At 36.8% G+C, this 23,054-nt stretch overlaps 1 protein-coding gene across 1 annotated transcript in view; it reads right to left on the bottom strand.

Moving 5' to 3' along the window:
* LOC117239272 (dynein heavy chain 3, axonemal) overlaps positions 1-23,054 on the bottom strand; it is a gene marked incomplete at its 3' end in the record, with an annotated part of 31,051 nt that overhangs the window by 5,995 nt on the left and 2,002 nt on the right. Inside the window, exons 3-10 of the mRNA XM_033504725.1 lie at positions 22,793-23,022; positions 22,501-22,713; positions 20,985-21,347; positions 20,691-20,901; positions 18,893-19,120; positions 15,003-18,827; positions 12,062-12,367; positions 6,430-11,466 (exon numbers count right to left, since the gene is read on the bottom strand). Coding sequence (XP_033360616.1) covers positions 6,430-11,466; positions 12,062-12,367; positions 15,003-18,827; positions 18,893-19,120; positions 20,691-20,901; positions 20,985-21,347; positions 22,501-22,713; positions 22,793-23,022 — 10,413 coding nt within the window. The remainder of the gene's footprint in view (positions 1-6,429; positions 11,467-12,061; positions 12,368-15,002; positions 18,828-18,892; positions 19,121-20,690; positions 20,902-20,984; positions 21,348-22,500; positions 22,714-22,792; positions 23,023-23,054) is intronic.

Below are 23,054 nucleotides of genomic sequence, written 5' to 3'. Positions count from 1 at the left end.
AAATCGCAAACAAGTACAATTGGGCAGAATGACGGCAAATTGTTTAATTACAACTATAAACTTTAATTACGATTTTACGGATTTTCTCGGAGTTCCAGGGGAAGGTCCGGTGTCCTTCCATCTCCGACAGATATTACTGATTTTGAAATGCGCTAAAAAGTACAAAATATTTTATCTATATTTTATTCAATAACGACTAAGATTACTCATTTACTTACTAAATATAGCATATTAAATATATTCCTACCTATTCGAAGGTGGTGCGAAATTACAAATGCAAAAAAATATACATTTCTAATTGTAACATCAATAATTGTAATGATTGTATCTTAATTTAGTGACAAGTTTGATGTACATATAATTCCATTAAGCGTTAACGTGTTACGATATTTTGATAACCTTCCATTAGATTGCAATATATGTTCCGTGTGCCGTTGGCGAAGCGCGCTGGGTCCGCCGCACCCCCCGGTGGGGTTCGGGCTTGGACGCTGGCGGCTCAGCGCCTCGGGGCCGCCAAGCAGTCCGGTAGGGGAACCGGACTGCCTGGTACGGCGGCTCCGGCGACGAGGCGCGGTGTGACATTTCCACATACCGCCCCATCAGCGGCTGTACTGGGCGGGGGGAGGGGGTGGTGTCGCTCGCACCGGTTCCTGGACCTCTCTCGATCACAGCCGGGACGGTCATCGTGGAGGTTTTAGTCGGTTGGAGTATGACACTACCACGCCGCTTTCCCCAGAAGCGGCCTAGCGTCCATGCGGATTTCCTCCACGTAAATATATAAAAAAAAAGAATTGCAATATATTTTTTTTTTATTTATTTGTTGAAATTACAATCAATTCTCGCGTTGAGAATTTTCAGTAATTTTTCTGGCGTGGCGTAGTGACATGGCTGTTTATTTACAATAAGTTAATACTTATTATAGATAGGTATAATTTATAAGTATTATAAGTAAGTGCATATGCTTAATTTGGATAATTAAATGAATCTAGCGTTTAGGTCTAGCGGGTACTGCCTCTTCAGCCTGCGAATCTGATCCGTCGTATCAAGTAGTCCGGTGATTAGGGGGTTTCGGTGTTTGTTGACTCTTTTGCTATATCTGTCGCTATATTTTGCTATTTCCTCTTTGACTGTGGGTATCTTGAGGTCGCGATGGATTGCTTCGTTGGTGACATACCAAGGTGCGTCTATTAAGGATCTTAGCGTTTTCGATTGGAAGCGTTGAAGTATTTCAATGTTGGAGTTACTTGCTGTTCCCCATAGTTGGATTCCGTAGGTCCAGACAGGTTTTATTACGGTCTTGTAGAGGGTAATTTTATTCTGTATATTTAGCTTGGAGCGTCGGCCCGTGAGCCAATAGAGTTTCTTTAGTTTGTCCTTTAGTTGCTTCCTTTTATCTGAGATGTGTGTCTTCCACGTTAGTCTCCTGTCCAGGGTCATGCCCAGGTATCGGACTGTGTCCCTGCTAGGAACTGTTGCATTGTTGATGGTGACCTGGGGGCAGGTTTGTTTTCGGAGCGTGAAGGTTACATGTGAGGATTTCTTTTCGTTGACTTTGAAGCCCCATTTGTGAAACCACTTTTCCATGGAGTCGAGACTTCGCTGGAGAGTGGATGAGGCTATTACCGGGTCAGCGTGGGAAGCTAATAGCGCTGTGTCGTCTGCAAATGTCGCTATTGTTATATCATTTGATATAGGTAGGTCGGCAGTGTAGATGGAGTACAATAGGGGTCCGAGGACACTACCTTGGGGTATGCCGGCTTCTATTGGGAATGTTGCGGAAATGGCGTCTAGGTATTTAACCATGAATTGCCTATTGGTTAGGTAAGATTTTAGGATGGAGTAGTAGGGGTGGGGTAGGATCTTTTTAAGTTTGTATAGTAGCCCTTCATGCCATACTTTATCGAATGCCTGTTGGATGTCTAGGAAGACCGCTGAGCAATATTTTTTCTTTTCGAGTGTTTGGCTGATCGTATGAGTTAGGCGGTGGATTTGCTCTACTGTAGAATGATGTTTTCGGAAGCCGAATTGGTGATCTGGGAGTGTTTTCAAGTTCTCTAGGATTGGAAGGAGTCGGTTCGTGAGCATCTTCTCGAATAGTTTGGACAGGGTAGGTAAAAGACTGATTGGGCGATAGGAGCAGGTTTCGTATATCGGTTTACCGGGTTTAGGGATGAGGGTAATCAATGAGATTTTCCAAGCCTTAGGATAGTGTTCCAGGCGAAGGATAGCATTAAAAATCGATGTGATGAGTGCTATCCCTTTTGTGGGAAGTTCCTTGATTGCTCTATTGCCTATTAGGTCGTGTCCTGCTGCTTTCTTGGGGTTTAGGCGACTGATTGTTTCTATAGTCTCAGCAGAGGAGAAGGGTTCGATAGGAGGGGACATTTGGAAGGGGGTGTGCAGGTATTCAGTAACGTCCGCGGCGGTTTGGGGGGAATGGGGTTTGAATACTTTTGACAAGTGTTTTGCAAACAGGTCGGCTTTTTCTATGGGGCTTCGCGCCCATCCACCTTGCGGACGGCGGATAGGTGGGATTATTTGTGGGGGGCGTGTGAGTTTCCTGGAGGCCTTCCATAGTGAGTAGTTGGCGTCGGCTGTGGGGGATAAGCTGGCGAGGTATTTATGGAAACAGTCGTTTTTATAGTTTCTTAGGGTTCTGGATAGCTTTCTAGTTGCGTTGTTAAGTTTGCGTTTGTCCTCCGGTGTTCTATGGGTCTGCCATACTCTTCTTAGTCTTCGTTTTTCTGCTATTTTTTTTAGTATGTAATGGGGATATTCTTGTTTGCTGTTAGATGGCTTTGTCGGTGTGGAGAGGCGGATTGCGTTTATTATGCTCGTGTTTAAGTATTCCGTGGCTGCTTCGATATCTTCCTTTGTTTTTAGTGGGGTGATGGCTGAGGTTGAGTGTGTAAAGACTTCTCTGAAGAGCTGCCAGTTGGTGTGTTGGTTGTGAATGGAGCCATTAGGTGTATTCTCGATGATTGTTGAACTGACTGTTGCTATCACGGGAGAATGATCAGAGGAGAGATCAGCCGAGGAGTTGATCTGGACGTGTCTTGATGGGATATTTTTAGTTATGAAGAAGTCGAGAAGGTCGGGTATTTTGTTGGTGTCAGTGGGCCAGTATGTGGGTTCGTATGTGGTGAGGTAGTTGAGGTTGTTGTTTGTTATGCTGTTTAAGAGGTTTTTGCCTCTTGCTGTAACCAGTCTGCTGCCCCATTGGATGTGCTTGGCGTTATAGTCTCCTCCAACTATGAATCTGTTGCCCAGGGTGTCCAGGAAGTTATCAAAGTCTTCTTTGGCGATGGAGTGTCTGGGAGGGCAGTATACTGCTGAGGTGGTGATTGAGCCATGACAGTCTTCTATTGCTACGTTTGTTGCTTGGAGGTAGTCTTTCTGGAATGATGGGAGTTCGTAGTGCTTAATACTTGCTTTGATTATTATTCCGGTGCCACCGTGGGCCTTTCCGCTGGGGTGTTGGGTATGGTAGAATTTGTAACCATTTATTTTCAGGTAGCTCTTGTCGGTGAAGTGGGTTTCCGACACGAGCATTACGTCGATTTGCTGGTGTTTTAAGAAGAGTTCTAGTTCAAGTTTGTGTTGCGCTAGACCGTTGGCGTTCCAGAGTGCTATGCGCCTTGGTTTTATTTTGAGTCGGGGCGTGCTAATTTTTCTACGATGAGTGTTAGTAGCGATAGCAAGTGATTTATTTGCTCCGATTGTTTCTCTATTAGCTTTTCAAGCCTTGAGGAGTTGTCTGTGTTTGGTGGGTTGGGGTCACTGTTTTGGGGAAGGTTCCTTTGGCTGTTCGGGTTATTTTGGATGCCTTGTACTGCTTGGGCATAGGAGGTTGAGGTGGAGATGAATTTGGTAGGACTGTGCGTTTGGTTGGTTGAGGGGGTTGGGGTAGTCGTGAATTTCGGCGGGCTGGGTGTTTGGTTGGATACCTCTTTTGCTCTGAGCTTAGGGTACCTGTTCGTGTATAGTGTTTTATATGCTGGGCAGCCTTTGTAGTTGGCAGGGTGGTCCCCTTGGCAGTGGATGCATTTCGCTGGGGTTTCCGGTGATTTGGCGCACTGGTCAGTGGAGTGAGAGCCTGCGCATTTAACGCAGCGGAAAGTATGGTTGCAGTATTTCTGCGTATGACCGTACCTTTGGCACCTTTTGCACTGCACTATTTCTTTTTTCACGAGCGGTGGTTCGATCTTTACTATCGCGTTCATTAGGCGATTGATGTTATATATTTCCTTATTGTTCGGTTTTTGTTTAATGTCTAGGAAGAATAAGGATAACGGGTCTTTCGAGACTCTATGCTTTATATTACTTACGTTGACGACTTCGTGGCCGAGTTTTGAGAGTTCGTATTTTAGTTCGTCTATGTCTGCTGAGTGGTGTATGTTTCGTAGGACCACTCGGAAAGGCCTTTCCTGTTTAAGTTGGTAGGTGTGGAAGTTGGCGTTCAGGGTCCTGAGTGTCTTGGTGAGTTTTCTGTAAGCTTCTGGGTTCGTCGGTAGTATTTTCACCTTGTTGTTGCTTATCTTAAGGTTATATTCCTCCTTGCTGGTATCTCTCTCTAGGGACTTGGTCATTGTCTGTATGTCAATGACGTCGTCCACAAAAATTGGTGGGGGAGGGGGGATTCTCTGTGAGTGTTGGTTTGATGGCGGTTCTACGATTTCCATGGCGTCGTTTGAGGATTCCAATACGGCGAACCTGTTGTGTGTGTTTATTTGCGTTGCTGGTTCTATTTTCCTCTTCTTTGTAGTGTTAGCGTCGTTAGTGCGGAGAGTTCTGCTACACTTCTGCCACGGGGGGGGGGGGTAGCTCGGGGTAGCTGCGAATCTGCTCCGGAGAGCCTGGTCGCGGTTGCTGGGCCATCATCGAGCTAGTTAATTCGGAATGAACAACTAGTCGTGAGGCTGTGAGGCTAGTATTCGTGTTGGGGTTAGGTGCGTGGGATTTTCTTCTCCCTAGGGGGTAAGGGGCACTTAGCTGTGTTCTCTTTCGACGGTTGGGCGACACGTGTTGTTTTCGAACTACGCTGGGCACTAGAGACACGTCTGCACGCTTCGGCACTCCACAGCGAACTATGTTCACGAATATATGTAATGTAATATTGTAAAGTAATTTGAATTAGAGATCGGTTGAAAATAGAAAAAACCGTGTACGTCGTCCTTCTGTGGTTCGTTTACATTTAAGAGCGCCTATGTGATTAAAGTCATCTAGTTCTTACAAAGATATGAGAAAAACAACAAACAACGTTAGAACAGAACGATGGTTTCGTGTTTCAAGGAGGGATGACCGAGAGGTCAGAGTATGCGAGTCGAAAAGTGAGTGTGTTGCGAGAGAGAGAGAGAGAGAGAGAGAGAGTGTTAGATTCGTTGTGACGAGAGTTGCCAAATAACTGTAAAGTTATTTGAGATAGATACGAGTATTTAATTTCAGTTAAACAAACATCGTTTTCTGTCCAATTAATACCTGTATATTCAATTCATTATTAATAAATCGTAAGTAATCGGGAAAAAATGTATATCTTAATTTCCACGATACTACAGTAATATGCTATGTTTAGCAAGTAAGTAAGTAATTCTAACCCTTATTGAATATGTGTCTAAATAAAATATAAATAAAATAGAAATTACTTTTTTAATTAAATTTTAGTACATTTCGAAGTCAGTAATACTTTTTTGTACAAAATTTTGTATCAAATGTTCGAATGCAAAAACGATAAAAACTTTGAAGTAATATCCATTAGAGATAGGAGTAAGTGAGATCGTGCGTAGGTAAATGTACGCGTACTTGGCGTATATTCAACGTCGATTTATTCGAGAATGAAATGCTACGCGAAAAAGTATCACTTTACATTTTGGACTTATTTCTTCATATAATTGAACTATTTTCAGTTGTACCACCATATCAATATCAGCTTGTATGGTAATACCACAAAATATAATAATATACACATTTAACATTTAATACAGTATTTCATAGTGACGAGTGGAAAAACTACTTTATCGATTATTGTTAAAAACATACTGTGAATTAATATAAATAAAAATATATAAATATAAATATAAATATGAATAAAAAATGCATAAAGATTGCAATTTTTCGAGGCATTTACAGTTATTATACAATACTAATTTAATCTTCGAATTGTAAAATGCAAATTGATCTATTATAACAATAATGAATCTCGCAAGTGTTTGTTCTTCACAACTAAAAGATTTAGACGTTTTACAATAATTTGTTGATCATAACAAGATTATTTCATTTTTAACCATAACAAGCGAATTTATTTAAGATAATACGTAATATATTTGTTTCTGTTCCAAACGGAGCAGAATTTCAACATATGAATTTTACTCTTTTGAATGAAAAATGTTCTATTATGCATAAAGAGTAGGGATTTGCTTTACATAATCTTACCTGTAGTTGTAACATACTAATGCGGAGATCTGATTCATTAAATTCATATGGTATATTCCAGCCTAATGGGCCAAAATTACGTCTTTCTTGAACAACAGCATGAAAGAAGCATAGAGAAAAAAGGAGGCTCCTCCATTCACTTATTTTATTACAGCTGTTAAAGAACTTTGTGTCTGATATGGGATCATTCAAATAACTCCTCAGTAGATTATTCTTCAATCCTTTTGGTGGTTCATTAGTCATTTTAACTCCATTTTGTAAAATAGAGATTGGAAAATCCTTCGATGGATAGCTGGTTAACCATAATCGAAATTTGGGATGCGTATTTTCTGGTATAATAATTTCATCGCAAATTCTGTCCAATTCTTTCATCCAAGACACTGCCAAATGGCAATTTTGAAGTACTACCCACTCTCCTCTTTTTATTCCTCTATTTATCATGTTCACTGCTATTGGACCTTGACCTTGTCCCAATGATATAGACATCAAATTCTCTTTTGGTACTCCATAATCTTCTGAAAATCTAATTAAACCTGCCATTGGATCAGATCCAGGAGAAAGAATAAAAACAAGAGGAGTTACGTTACTAGAATCGCTATAACATGCTTGAAGATCAAATGGCGGTGGTTCTACAAAAGACTGTCCCATGTTATATATAACAAACATTCGCACAGCAGCCACAATTTTATCTGGTCTTATACATTTAAGTATAATTAGCTTCTTTAAATTTTCTCCCTCATTTTGAAATGGATATGGAAAAGATTCCTCCTGAGGATTAGATGAGTCATAATAAGCCTTCCAATATAACGTTTGTGTTTCAAAGGATTGTTGTAGCTTTTCAAGTTCAGGTAAATTTGTAGCTCTAACTATTTCATTCCAAGATTTATCAGTTAACCAAGGAGAGCCAGGATTAGGGTAAGGATTATCTAGAGCTACGTCACCTGCCAATAAAAATGTCCAAAGTTCTTCATCTATCTTTTTATCAGCACGTAAAAGACCACCACACAGAACAAAAGAGAATATCAATTTATCCTTTTCAAATAAAGAACGACACACGTTTCTATAAATGCTAGCTGTGAAATATGTATTTAAATTTTTTATTCGATTATTTAGATTTTCGCTCTTTTCACTGTTTGCTATTGACATTTCATAGAGATGAATGAACCACGGTAAAGAATACTGGTACATAGGATCAATGTTTGCCAATTCGGAAATACAGAAGAACAGAACAGACCCGTGCCTCGAAACAGGTTTATATTCATTACGAGCATTATCAATTTCTATCGCTGTTTTAGCAGCTACCTCTTGCTTGGCTTCGATGTCTTCTGCCAGTGTTTTCGAAGTTGACAATATCGTAATTGCTGTTTCATCCTCCAAAATATTGCCCTCCGAAGCGGATAAAACTTCTAAAATTTTATCCTCTATTTCCTCCAATATCTTTTTATTCTTTGCACCTTCTATAATCAACTGATTCTTGCGTTCTTCCAGTACGGGTAATTCCTTAGCAACGACTATACCTAGTAACTGATCCTGAAGTCCTTGAGGTGTAATCATAAAATTTAACAATGTTACTTTCACAACTACCTCTGGTAAATAATGTGGATTCCTTAAACGCGTCGTAATATAAAATCGAAAATCAGAATTATATTCAATTATGTTTTCACCAAACTTCATATATAAGATACCACGTTCTTTGTAAATATTTTTAAGAAGCACAGGTTCTAATATCGCGTCTATTTCTTCTAAAATATTTTCCAACAAAACAGGTGTGCCAAGCTGTATACAAGTGTCCACTATTTTCACATAATTTGGATCAGAAAGTTTAATAACTGATAAATTATTTTCTTTCTCCATATTTTTTATCCATTTGTTTGCTTGATTTTGCGGGTCGATCATAAGTGGCCATCGATCAGCGTTTTTTACAATTATTCCATTTTCCACAGAAAAGTTATCTGCCGGTAAACCAAAAATGATCCATGCTCTAATTTCTACTTGTTTACCTAAAATATCAATCAAATTAAACTTTCTTCCACATGGAATTGCTGTTTCTACACAAGATTTGTGCCATTCTGCGATTAATTTATTTCTGTACTCTATTGTGAAGGCTCCAAAATATGCGACTACTCCTGAAGACAATAAAACGTCGCCAATAACATTATTAAGGCTTGCACCTAATATCGTAGCTGTTTCTTGCCATCTATTTTTCTCTCCGCTTAAACCACTTAACAATTTTTCAGCTCTATCTAATTTTTTCTTGCAGTAATCAATTTGATCTTCGAGCTTCTTCTTCTCTCTCATGCACTCGGCAAATTCGTCATTGAGCGACTGTAACTTCTGAGTAACTTCCTGAAGAAGGGCTCTCTTAGCGTTTAAAGCCTCCATTTGTTTGGCAAGGGCGGCTTCAGCTTCTGCCAGCATTGCTTGTTTTGGTGCAACGACTTTAATCACTCGATCATAAACTTCAATCGCTCGTACCCACTTGCAAAGACCTTCACATGCCGTGGAAACCTTTTTAATAGCTTCCGGTTGAAAACCTCTGTCATTTATAAATTTTTCACGAATTATTTTCATGTATGCCGGTGGTATGTTGTCTTTATCAAAGTTTTTCAAACTCTCGAGAAATCTCATATCGCCCAATATCCTTATAGAAGCTGGCCAGTAATCTTCCACAACTCGACCAGTTGCTGGATCTTGAACTTTTTCAGGTTTGATTCCTTTTAAAACGCAAATAGCTTCCATTACTAATCTTACGCCCGCTGGTGGACTTTTCATTGATCGCACAATACTAATGTCGGCAGGTTTCAAGGTATCCAGCGCAGTTAAAGCAGCTTCTAATGCAGGTGTAGCTTCGGCTAAATCGCTTTCGCAATCATCTTTTATAGCCTGTGCAGCAGCTGCAGCTTCGTTTGCTAAAGCTTCTTCTGCACCTACAATCTCCTTTCTTGCTTCAATGTTGATAGTATCCTGCTCTATTCTAACCATAAGCTTATTGCTCAACTCGGATTGTGCCAGTAATTTAGGTTGCAAGGCTTGAAGTTCCTGTTTCATAACCGCTATTTGTTCTGCTGCGAAATCCAACCTTTCCAATCCCATTTCGTACCGCATTTGTTGCTCGGTAATTTCTTTGATTTTTTGATCATACAGCCTGCAAAACGATTTAATAAGTTCTAAGAAACTCGTCGGTGTTATGTAGTATCTTCTACCTTGTGTCTTATAATAATCTTCACTAGCCAATGCGATACTTATATGGAACTTTTTAGACATATAAACACATTTTTCTCGTAAATCCATGCTGATGTTAACATTTTGCAATGATACTCGTGCTACCTTTTCTAGGGCATCTTCAGGCCAAACTGTATACCAATCAATAGTACAGCAGTTTATCAGTGAGGGGAACATTCGCAAGCGATTTCTAAACTTATCTCCTATTGGAGACATTGTTAAAATCCAGTGAAGGTTTTTTATTATCCTCTCGAGGAATAAGTTGTAAAGAATCATAGGAGTAATTTCAACTTTTCTCCCACCAATGCTATGCATTATATTCGTCATTTTATCTAAGATTTCAGCCTTTTCTTCAGTATCGTATAAATTTGGTACATCGGCAGTGTTTAAAACCATATTTATATCTTCGACGAAAGATTCATCCTTTATTTGATGATCGCCAAAAATAAAGGTAGTAGATTTTCCATCACATCCGACACGTAATAACAACTTTTTTAGATCTTCTCGCCATTCCGAAAATTCGTAAGTCGTAGTAATTTCAATCTGATACAGAATATATTCGCACATGTTAGTTGCCAATTTAGCGCACGAACTTCTACCCGATCCACCTATTCCTATTAGAAGAGCATTTCCACTTTCTTGTTGCAATATTCGTGAAGTGCGAGAAACGTGTTCAATAGCATATCTGAATAAAACTAACGACATAGGTGTCTTAGAAAGCATATTGTACTCTGTTAAATAATAGTCCATTTTTTGTTGTAAATCTTCAAGATCTATCACTTCATCATATATTTTCGGTTCAGCATCGGGTTCTATATAATTACCAAAGAAGAGGTCACGCATGTGAGAACTTGTTATTGTTTCTCCTTCTTGTAATAGTCTGTTAAGTACTTTTCCCAGCGGTTGTCGTAACTGATCGTAACAAGTATACTGAACCATTTCAAACAATGTTTCTCGATCGTTATCATCCACCAGTCTATCATGGAAAACTCTATACACTTCGTGAACCCATAGTCTAATTAGTTTATCAGGGTCCTTCATTTTAGAGGCTGGTATCAAAAGTATACCCTTAATAACCCGGCTGAAATCACGCAAATTAAATGTATAATGACTTTTTGCTGGAGTAGGTAGAAAGGTTTTGATCGCGTTGAGAAATATATCCATCGTTGCATTTACAATCATTTTTCCTAATCTTGAAATTTCTGATACAAATCCCTTTGCAAAGTGCGAATCAAGAATCGAGGAGAAGATTTTGGTCATTGTCACCTCTTCAAAAAAGTCGATACCAATTATATGCATGTGCCGAGTTAATCTGGGTGTGACCATGTTGGAACCACCTCCGGGTGGCAACATAGCACAAATTAGAAACATATCCACTAAGTATAACATTGTCGTATCTTTTAAATCGAACCAGTGCCCATGATCCACCCATTGACGGATGAGTTCAATTGGCGGTTGAGCTCCGTATTGTTCTACCTGCGGCATACTTAGATCGTCAACGAATAGTACGCATTTCTTTCCCATTTGTGGGCCATATACACCTTTCCTTCTACGATCTAACTTAGACATCACTATCTCTTGGGTTTGAGCAGCAGTGGTACGAGCACTGAAGTTTACAATATTCTCTATATATTTTTGTCTAGGTAGAAACTGCAAATAATCTAATACAATAACTGATTTGCCGGTACCAGTTGGCCCAACAAATAAAATAGGTATTGCTCTATGTAGAAGATTTCTGATAAAGAAATACTGAATTACTACTTCAGTTGTTGGTATAATCAATCCATTTGATTTTACATCGGGTAACAAAGACGCCTAAGATACAAAAAAAGATGAATTAGACACATAAATTGACATTAAATTTGCCTCTTACGGTAAAATCTATTCAGAAAGAAATAGAAATTTACAAAGTATTCATTTGGAACGTTATTGTGGATTATATATTTAGAATAATAGTATCATTTTTATTTTAAGCACCAAGAAAAATTATTCTCTACGTTTATAGTAAATATTTTTATAACATTTGGTAATCGAATTATGAACTATTGTAATGCGACAAAAGACCACACAAATTTAGTAGATTAAATGAAATAATAATAAGTAATAAGATCATAACTATTATTAAAAGAAGAGTAATTATTCATATTAAACAATTGTAATATTTTTGAAATTAATAAACTGCTTCATGAATATGACAAGATTTCTATATCAAGACCTTCTAATGTTAAAAATAGTTATTAGACTACGTTAATATTTTGTAATTATTTTGGGAAAATAATCCATTTATACTTCAATTCAATCATTACGAAACACAGAAAGACTATCTGTATTATGCTTGAGACATTTTATAAATGTAACGTAGTATTGCAAAAAGGAAAGAAGAATTGAAATAATGCTTATTAAAATATACTTGTAACGTTGTGTCCATCCACGGTATCCAAGATCCATTATTTCTTTTATCGTATATCCAATCGTAAACGGTTCCCTTATCAGGAAAAAGCTGCTGTTTCGTCAATTTAAAAGCTTTTGGTTTCGGATATTCTTCGACATTTCCAAGTGATAATTTTCTTAAATAAACGTCAAAAGCCTTCCTGCTATCGCTCGTTAGTGTTGAACACATTCCCCAAATCATACTAAATAATAAAACACATTGAAGCCAAACTGTGCTAACTTGTGTTTCTCCATCCAGCATTGCAGTGAAAAGTTTTGTAAAAGACTAAAATAAATAGTTATAATAATATATATTAAATCCAGATCTGAATTTTAAGATCTATAAAGTCTAGTCTAATTTTTACCAATTTTATACTCTTAGTGTTTTAATGCTATTAATATAATAACAGATTGGAGATTCATTATAAGAATAATTAAAGATGGAATTTCAACAAAAAAAGAAGCATGTTTGAAAAAGATAAAGTATTCAATCAATATAATAAATAACTTCTATAACGCACAACGGAACATGTGAAATTCGCTTAAATTGTAGAACAGTATAACTTTTTTGCTATTTTCAGACATTATATCAATCGTTGAGATCTTACATATTATAAATATGTCGGAGATGATAGGGCATCGAAGCCTCCCCCTGGAACTTCCGGATAATCCCCTAACATTGTAATCTAGAGTCTACTATAGCTGTAATTAGCTAATCCGATTGTAATCGTTCGAGACTAGTGATGGTGAGCTTTGGCTCGAGGTGATAGTCTGTCGCCCAACGTAGCCGCGGTCAACGGGACGGGCGCTTCGTCTAACAAAGGTATAGAGCGATAGTATGACTCTCATTAAGAGAAATACCCATAGAGGTATCTGACAGTAAAACATTCCAACGATTCCTTCGGACAATGAATACCAGATGTTGGGGCCCTCGCACAGCACAAGTTCAGTTAGCCCGAGGACCCGTTATAAAACCTGGGTTTTTTTGGTAATTAAGATCTTTCAAACGGACAGGCAGTCTTTGTCCCAAAGTGACCAATTGACAGCGACGTCAATTTCCCTTACTTTCGGGATGAGGGCTATACTCGAATCCGAGGATCTCGTGTCCGTAGACACACCCCATCATAGTTTTCCTCCGTGGCATCATTGGGACGAAAATTCATTCTTTCTTGCGATCTCACCGACGAAGAGAGTAGCGGTCTACGACCTGGGAGCATTACACGTTTGAGTCCGCTTGTGTGCGCGAGTATATCTATCATCTCGTTGACCGTGGATTCGTTATCGAACCTGAGACCATTGTCACTAGTGTCGCGAGTGTGTGACCGCCATGGGTTTGCGTCAACTTTGTGACCTCTTTATTTGTGTCAATAAAAATCACTTCCGTGCTGTAAGAAGATGGATAGCTTCAGTGAGGAAACACCTATCCCAAGACCTCACCGTGATAGCGACTCGAGCCCGGACTCGGATCGTGACTCAACATCAGAAGTGGGATACGAACGCAAGTTGTCGACGCGGGAGCGTAAGAGCATCGTGCGTGAAATAATCCGGTCGCTAGCAAAGAAGAAGGGATATCGTTACCGCGCTTTAACCCCGAAACCCGGGACGCAGATGCAGCCGTCTGGTGCTCAGCCGTTGATCTGCTTATAAAAGACAACCCCCTGAAAAAACAGCGCGCTATATTCTGCTTTGACGCGCGCCCTAGAGGGTTCGGCAGCGTATTGGCTTACGCAAATAATAGATGGCGAAGAGCTCACATGGCCAGCTTTTAAGGAACAATTCGTCGCGCACTTCGGTGGTCACGAAACAGCAGCTTCATCGCTAATCAAGGTATCCGAGGAACTACAGCGGGAGAACGAAACACCAGGGGCGTACGGAAACCGTCTTGTCTCCCTCCTGGCTTCGAAGTGGCGACATTCAACAAGGGAAGAGATAATCACCGCCACCGTTCTCTATCTGCTGGGCTCGCGCGACGAACGTTTTAAACGACTAGCACTCACGAGTGATATCAAGTCGGTGAAACAATTCCAAAGAGAAAGGAAGCCTTTCTTCTACGAGGAAAGGCGGACGTCCCCATCACGGAGGCCATCATCGGGCTCCGGAAATAAACGAAGCAGGTCACCCGCCCTCCGGATCAAGTGCCGCCACTGCGGTTCTTACGAACATACGATATCTGAATGCCGCCAGAGGACGAAGTTGGAACCGAGGAAAACTATGATGGAACACACCCCACATCTAAGGACACGAGATCCTCGGATTCGTCGAGTATAGCCCTCGTCCCGAAAGTAAGAGAAATTGACGTCGCTGTCAATTGGTCAATTTGGGACAAAGACTGCCTGTCCGTTTGAAAGATCTTAATTACCAAAAAAACCCAGGTTTTATAACGGGTCCTCGGGCTAACTGAACTTGTGCTATGTAAGTGCCTCAACATCTGGTATTCGTTGTCCGAAGGAACCGTTGGAATGTTTTACTGTTAGGTACCTCTATTATTCTCAACGCGAGAATTGATTGTAATTTTAATAAATAAATAAAAAAAAAGTACCTCTATGGGTATTTCCTTTAATGAGGGTCATACTATCACTCCACACCTTTGTTAGACGAAGCGCCCGTCCCGTTGACCGCGGCTACGTTGGGCGACAAACTGTCGCCTCGAGCCAAAGCTCACTATCACTAATTTCGAACAATTACAATCGGATTGAATAACTACGATTGTTTAATTACAGCTATAGTAGACTCTAGATTACAATGTTAGGGGATTATCCAGAAGTTCCAGGGGGAGGCTTCGATGTCCTTTCATCTCCGACAAATATATTACATATATATAATGTTACAATCCTGTATGTATATCTATTATCTGAGAAGAGGTTAAGAACGCATCTACCATACAATTATTGTAAATATATTAGAAATATATTTCTACTTACTAAGAACATATGAAGATCTGACGCTTCCACAAATGTTTTGCAATAATACTGTACAAAATACAGAATTGGCTCTGTCAACCATTCGATCAATTCAATAATTAACTCATATTGTTCGATAAGTAACTTATTTTTAAGGTATGTTTTGTATGAGTCAAATAATGCATTCCAACCAAGTTGAGATGGTTCCATATAAATCATGCCACATCTACTGACAGTAGCTGGTGAAGCATGTTCCAAATCAGCTGGTTCAAACATCATATTCATTTTATGTGACATTTGTATAATTTCTCCAGACATCAGGCAGAGTTTCTTATTATCATCAAGCACCGTATTCATACTTTCAATCCATATAGCATCAACAGGTCCATCGAAAACTATCCACTTCCGTTCGGGCGATATAGCTTGTGCAAATTCCCTGAAAATGTTTGCCAAGACACCATCGCTCCATTCGTGCGATACTGGATCAAAACTACCATATAACTGATCCAAAGTAATAGCTTTTGGATTAATAATCTTATAAATCGTTGAAAATTCTCTCATAGTAGCGCGTCTTTTACCAGCTAACTCGCCCAAAGCTTCGGCCAAAACCTGATACGCTTGGGTTTTTCCGCTTAATGTACGACCTACGATCATCAAACCATGACGTACCAACAACATCTCGTAAATTTGGATTATTTTTTCCATGTACCAAGGCGTGGCTTGAAGATTTCGTTTCTTCAAAACATTTCTAACTAACTCTATTAATTCCTCGCGATAAGGTTCTGGTAAACTGGTATCAGGGAAAAGATCTGTGTATATCCCATTAAATAGAGGAATATCTTGAGCCAAAAATTTCGGAAGATTGACGTCAATGATCGCTTGAAGAATTAACACAGATTCATTTTGCATGGGATATTTCAACTTCAAATTTCCAGCAGCAGTAAGCACGGTTTTTACAGCTCGCATGCCATAATCATAATGATTTTGTGAACTTAATTGTTCAGAACATAATTTATACGTATGAACTATCTTCTCTGCAAGATTCTTGGCGTCTATGAAACCGAAAGAATATAAAGTAATTTCTCCTATCATAGCGTAATCTGGTACCATCATTGCTACTGTACGGAAAAGAACTTTTAAATTATCAGGAAGTTCTTGACGTCCAGCATAACCAGGATTCATTGTTATGATAACATAGTAAGTGGGATTTAATTTAATCTCTGTACCCTCAAACATAAATTTCTCCAATTGTAAACTTATAGCCATCTGAATGGTTAAAATTTGCTGAGCAATCACCGAGAGAACTTCTAGATCTATTCTGTTAAATTCATCAAAACAGGCCCATGCTCCAGATTGTGCAAGCCCTTTAAAAAATTTACCCATTGCTTGAAAATCAAGTCCATCCGAACAATTGAAAACGACGCATTGTTTAGCGACAGCTTTTGCAAGATCTTTTGCTGTTTCTGTTTTACCAGTTCCTGCGGGGCCTTCGGGTGAACCACCAAGATTTAATTTTAATGCACTCATTAAAGTTCTGTAGCATCGATCAGTTAATGGTGTTATTACAAGTCTTGGAGTATTCCCAAGATACTCGAAAGCATATGCTACAGAGGTCGTAATTATTGTGACCAAAATACTATTGTCCAACCAATAATATCTCAGTTGTGATATCCAATCAAAATCCATAATGTTAGTCACTTGTTTGTCAATGAGCAGTCGTACTACATCTCGAGCATGAACATCTATCACAATCAAAGCATTTATTGTTATTCTCGCGCCCGGTTCCAATCTACCTCTCACTAAAGTGACCGTTTTTTCTATTTGATGATTACATGTCTGTAAATAATCTCTCGTAGAATGATCTTCGAATGATTCGCAAACTTCGCTAGTCCAATGTATTTGACTGCAACAAATAACAATTTGACCAGGCCAAGAAAATATCCATTCTTCTCTAACAGTATCGAAATATGCGATAATACTTTCCTCGGCAATGTCTCGAAGGGAAGCTCTCATAAGTTCTTCTACTTGACACAACCATTTCTCAACCATGCCTTTTGCATCCGCTGGATAAATCTTTCCACTTAATGGAACATACTCTTCTTCATCCGATAACATTCCAATAATTTCTTCATCTTTAGTAAATCGCAATTTACTAATACCTTCAAAACACTTCTTCAAGTGGGGCTGTACTCTCTGTGGATCCTTAGTTTCAGAGAGTATTTCTAAGAGTTCGTCATTTGACAGAAAGAAAAACCTTGGGAAGAACAAACGTTTCTTCTCTAGATATTCGTTTAAACCTTTCTGTATTTCTTCCAATAATGAGTTACATAACGTTAATTCTTGCAATATATTTAGCATACCTGTAGCATCAAGTACACGACTATGTTCGACAGCGTATGCCATGATCTTACGCCAAATTTTATCCATCCTTCTAAAATGCTTCGCTTCTGTCGGCATTTGACGCATTATATCTTCGCTGCTAAATATCGGTTCCAGATACATCCAAGTTGCTTGACACATTAACCACTGATCAATGATATCCTGCATTTGCAGTAATTTATTTTCCCACGCCTGCATCTCCTCTTCGAAAGCTTTTATAAAGGGAGAACTTCTCATCGTTTGAGCTTTCAAAATATGATCGTCCAATAATTGATGAATATCATCTACAGCGGATAATATGTGAACACCAGTTTCACGATATAGTATGAATTGAAACCTAACATCTGTCCATTCTTCCTTCATCCTTCGTAAATTTTGTTGGAGCGCGTGTTCTTTGATAGCAGCAGACGATATTTCTTCAAGTCTACTTATATGAACCAATAATCCCAGTTCTACCATGTCAAAGAGACTACTTGTGGGCGTTGGTACTATATCCACATTTACTACTTTGCTAATTTGCTTCCAATGTCGGTCCTGTAATCCAGGAGTACAAATAATTTGTAAAAGTGGGATGTATTGTTTGAACTTCTCTACTTTTCCACGAATCATTTCAGTAATTTTTCGCGCACCCGGAATGTCGGCAAGAATACGAGCCAGCCTATATAATGTGCGCCAGATATTATCAGTCTCATCTTTAATTTCTTCGGCATCGAGATCAGAAAATGGACCATTGAACCATCTATCATAATTCTTATGAAAATCTAATACCGTATGCCATAGAGTATCGAGTGCATTGACAACCGTTGACATCGTGGGAACTAATAAGTATGGACTCAATTCCATGTCTAAAAGTCCTTCTTCTTCATTGATCTCTTCAACTTCTATCCTAATCTCTTCCATCCCTTTAGAAAGATGTTCAATTTCCAATACCGCATCTTCCATCTCCTCCATAGTCAGTACAGGTGGATCCTTCTTCTTAAATTGGTCGATTGCCAATTTCATGTTATGTATTTTTTGTTCAAAGTTATCCCTTCTTATACGCAATACTTCCTCAAGATATTCTTTTCTCATATTTAATCTTGTGTTTGCTAGATCCATTACGGTTTCCATTTCTTTCGGCCATGTGATGGTGCGAGTATTTAAGTGAATGTCATCATCCGTTGGTGCTTGATAATTAAAAAGGAATAAAATCAATTCTACAGAACGCAATAATTTTCTTTTCAAATTAAACATGGTCGAATCTCGACTCTCGCACAAGTAATTGTACAACTCAACAACATCTTGAGTCTTTTCAGGCATTTTTGAAATATTTTCTGCTATTGTATCAAAATTAGAGCACAAATCTCGATTATTGGATCGTAACTCATTTGCAAAGAAATTACAAATAACTGTGCGAAGATCATAAAGGATTTGCCTTAAAGTGTTATTTAAAATGGTGCAATCAATTTCTACCAAGTTCAGAGGAATCTAAAATTAAAAATATAGATAAAATTGATACATTATTGCGAAATATTTATCATTTATACGTTTACCTTGTTACGAAACACTGAAATTTCTTCTCTAAGTTGGTCGTAACTTTTTATTTTTTGTTCAAATTCATGTAGATATGGCATGGGTTCAATCTTAAAAAAGTTGTCTAAATTTCGTTTAGCTTGGCCATCGATTATGTACAAAAAATCTTCGTAACATTTCAAATAAATTTGTGGACCCATCGTATGAGCACTGACAACATTTAGTACATCAGTGATTATGCTTAAAACCTACAATATTTATTTCATGTTACAATGATAAAACTAATGAGAATAGAGCTTGTAAAATATGAAATTAATCATACGATATCAAAAGCTACCATGAAATAGCGAGTGGTTTATTATTTTGAAATGCAATAAAATTCTTCGTAAAATTCAATTCTTATAGAGATTATACGTCGCCTCAAGTAATACACCAGTTAAAATATACAGAACGGGAGATAATGATAGCCCACTTGAAACGTTTGTGCGTATTAAATTCCTTATGAGCTGTTATCGAGGTGCCTACCTAACTACTTAAGTATATGTTATGACATTAAGAAGTGTTATCCCTTCGAATTGGAACAGATCTGTTATTTTGTGTTACATCTGACTTTAACATACGAATAAAATCAGTTTAAGGATTAATGAAACTTCAAATATTTTTTTCTAACAGAGAGGGTTATTTGCGACCCAGTTCCTAGATATAGTTCCTTTGAAACTTTTGTTCCTCGTGATGAGTACTAAAAATTTGATTGTGAAAATCGTGTCCAAGATCAATTTTTCCAATTCAATTTCTCCACGGATCCGAAGATACAGCATCACCTCCAAAAGCCACGACAAACAGTTTCTTGTCACCCTGCAAATTCCTAGGTAACGTCGTATTATATTTTTATCGTTTCCTTTTTTAAATGGGTCAAGAAAAAGTTTTGAATAAAAACGTATTGCTCTACCGAATACAAAAGTTTATATGTGGCGGATAGTGCGAAAGAACGCTACAAGCTCGTAGTGTTTTGAAAACGTCTGAATATCAACTACAAGGATATGTACTAAAAAATGAAAGTATCGATTTAAAAATTTTAATGTCACCTTTACAGAATATTTCAAGATCATCGCGAGATCAAATAGATAACAGTATAGTATGTCTCCCTCGATACTATAAAATATATGTTTTTGTGTAAAACATTTTTTCGTATCATTCATATTTTTTCAGACATTTGAGCGCTGCCACTTAAACAGGAAATACTGTATATTTAGAAATAAAGAGAAATGTTGAGTGAGCTATCACTTAATCTCGCGGTATATCTGACTGGTTTTTGGGCTATCACTTAGTCTAATTTTTCTTCTTTCTATTCTTGCTTTAAGTACATATAACGTAGTATAATATGTAAGAAAAATACTGTGCATAAATGTTATGATTCAATTATTTGATTAAAGCATATGGAATACAGCCACTTTCCCGCGAGAGAATTTTAGCATTAATTAATATTAAGACATTTTCCGAGTGAATTTCTTTCAGCTTGATATATGTAATATCTATTTAATTATTCCATAAATAATAGTTCTACTTACTTATTCGATTTAAAAATCATTTCATTTATTTTTGCATGAATACCTTTCAGATATTAAATTTGAAATAGAATTAATTGTATAGACAGGCTTAAAAACAATTACATACAAAATTAATTAATAAAACAGAGCAATATGTATAAAACTAGATTTTAAGAAATAAGGATATAAAGTAAAAACATGAAACACAAAATTATATAAAGATTAAAATGTTTAATATTAAAAAGATCAAAAATTACAACATTTCCTTTACCGATTCTTCATATCGTGATACAGAGAATAAGAACTCCTGCTTCTTCAATTCAGGAAATAAAATCGTTTCAATTTTTGGAATCACTGTCCCAACTTCAATAACTTTATCAAAACATTCTGAAATAATTGCACGTACTTCTAAAATACTCGGTTTACAATTTAATTTAATTGTACCAAGTTCTGGCTCTACTGTTATTGTTATAAAGGGAGTTCTAAAATGTAACTTTAATGATCATTATGTATACAAATTATCAAAACTAATATGAATATATTATTATATTAATAAATCACTTACTTGTAAAACATTAGATCCTCAAAATCACCCTTAAAATAATTTCCTTTACTGTATTCCATAAAAAAATCTCTAATATTATTCAACGTTTTCATCACCATCATTCGCAATTGTAAAGATAAAAGAGTATTTACACTTCTAAAATATTTTTCAATCAGTGATATAGATGCATCATAATGTTTCTCAATAAAACGAGACCAAGCGTATTTCTTCTCTAAAAAAAATTCAGCAACGTCAGCCAGCCAATACTTAACAAGTTGATCCACAGCTTTGTTACATAATAAATTCATTTTAGGCTGTATTTCATTTGCTGAAATGGGGATAGTTCCTAAATCTTCAAGCTTAACGATCGTTACGTCATAATATCTGAAAAAATAAATCATTTTCATACACGTTGATTTTTAAGCTTGAAGCATACAGCTTCAAAAATAAATCCTTTAGAAATTTTCAACAGATTAAATCCTTTTCAAACGCACGTATGATTATCTTGATTTTTTTAAATGATACTACATATCTTTGATTTCATACTGTTGTACCTGATGGCATGACGAATTCATCTACCCACCGTAATATGACCTTGAAATAATTTTTCGAAATAACGACAAAAATCAATATGACCTTGACTTTTTGTTAAAAAAAATAATCTTATGAAAATTAATTACATTGACATTTATAGTCGATTGAAAGCTAATTAACTTTTACTAAAAACATTTTTTTGTCAAGTTATTATCAAAAGTTATTTTGTCAAGTTATTATCTTGAAAACCGTGGCGTCAGTTACGTATTGCATCCTATATTTCGACAAGAATTTTGTTGTTGACCATAGATTAACTAATAACATACTTCTTTTGTTTGCCACTCCTTATAACGATTTAATAAAATTTAATTAAATGTAAGAAAATTAGGCTGCTCAAATCGAAAAAAGTTACACGAACAATAATACATATTTAGATACTCGTTGAAGTTACAGGAATAATTTAATATTTTTTAAAATTGTTCAACCAATTTAACTACGATAGTGCATGATTCCTTGTATGATTTGTTTGATTCTCCATCAAATTAATTTTAAATAATTTGTCGCAGTGAAAAGTGAAGAAATGGATAAATGAGGTCGAACGGGTGTCACTTTTACTATTAATGAGTAACATCGTTTAAATGAGACATACCGATTATGATAACACTGTAAATATCATAATGTGGTAAAAAATATTCGACACATATGTATTTACGTTGCCGATTATACATATATATATTTATATTAACAATTTGCTGAATTTTTTAGGAAAATTATTTTGTCAATATTTAAAATAAAATATATTTTCAATAAAAAATATTTCTACATATTTCGATTAGAGTGTATTAGAAATATAGTAAACATTTATATTCAATACCCAACAAAGATTGCTATGTTCCAATAGAATTAAAAACTTATTATAGTCACCGCTTTTAATTTTTACAATTATCTACGAAGTCTTATACAAAATTATTACATTATAAAATATTATGTTTGCAATACTTACTTAGTAAAATATAAACTTTGAATATTTCTCAATATTTCATTTCCGATAAATAAATTATAATGCATAAAATGGCCTGCCATCAATTTAGATTGATGCCACGGAACAGGCGCCCGTATGATTAAAATTGGATGTTCCTGGCACAAAGGTTTTATAAGAAATTGTTTATAAGTATCAATAATTTCTAATTGTAATTCCATTATTAGTTCATCAAAACTACAAATAAAAATTTTTCTTCTAAAATTGTTGTTATGTATGAAAACGGACATAGTAATTAGAAATTGTATAAACCAACTCTTCTAATTTCCGCAATCTATCAGAAATACGTTCTTTTGCTGCTTCAAGGTGAGTATTATCATAATAATTTAAATCGCTGTCACTCATACAATAGTTTTTAAAATATATTGGTTTACTATGAATCTTTCCCTTAATAAGTTCCTCAGGTTTCTTATTACTTTCGTTCAATATATCGTCTATTTTCTCTTCTAATGATTTCGGGATTTCAGCTTCAGTTATTTGAAACATCTGTAAATTTAATTTGATAATATTAACTAAGT

Source organism: Bombus vosnesenskii, unplaced genomic scaffold (genome assembly GCF_011952255.1).
Source record: "Bombus vosnesenskii isolate JDL3184/JDL3185 unplaced genomic scaffold, Bvos_JDL3184-5_v1.1 scf7180000013913, whole genome shotgun sequence".
Classification (NCBI taxonomy): domain Eukaryota; kingdom Metazoa; phylum Arthropoda; class Insecta; order Hymenoptera; family Apidae; genus Bombus; species Bombus vosnesenskii.
Note: the sequence above shows the minus strand (reverse complement) of the source record. Positions and strands in the feature narration are given on the sequence as shown.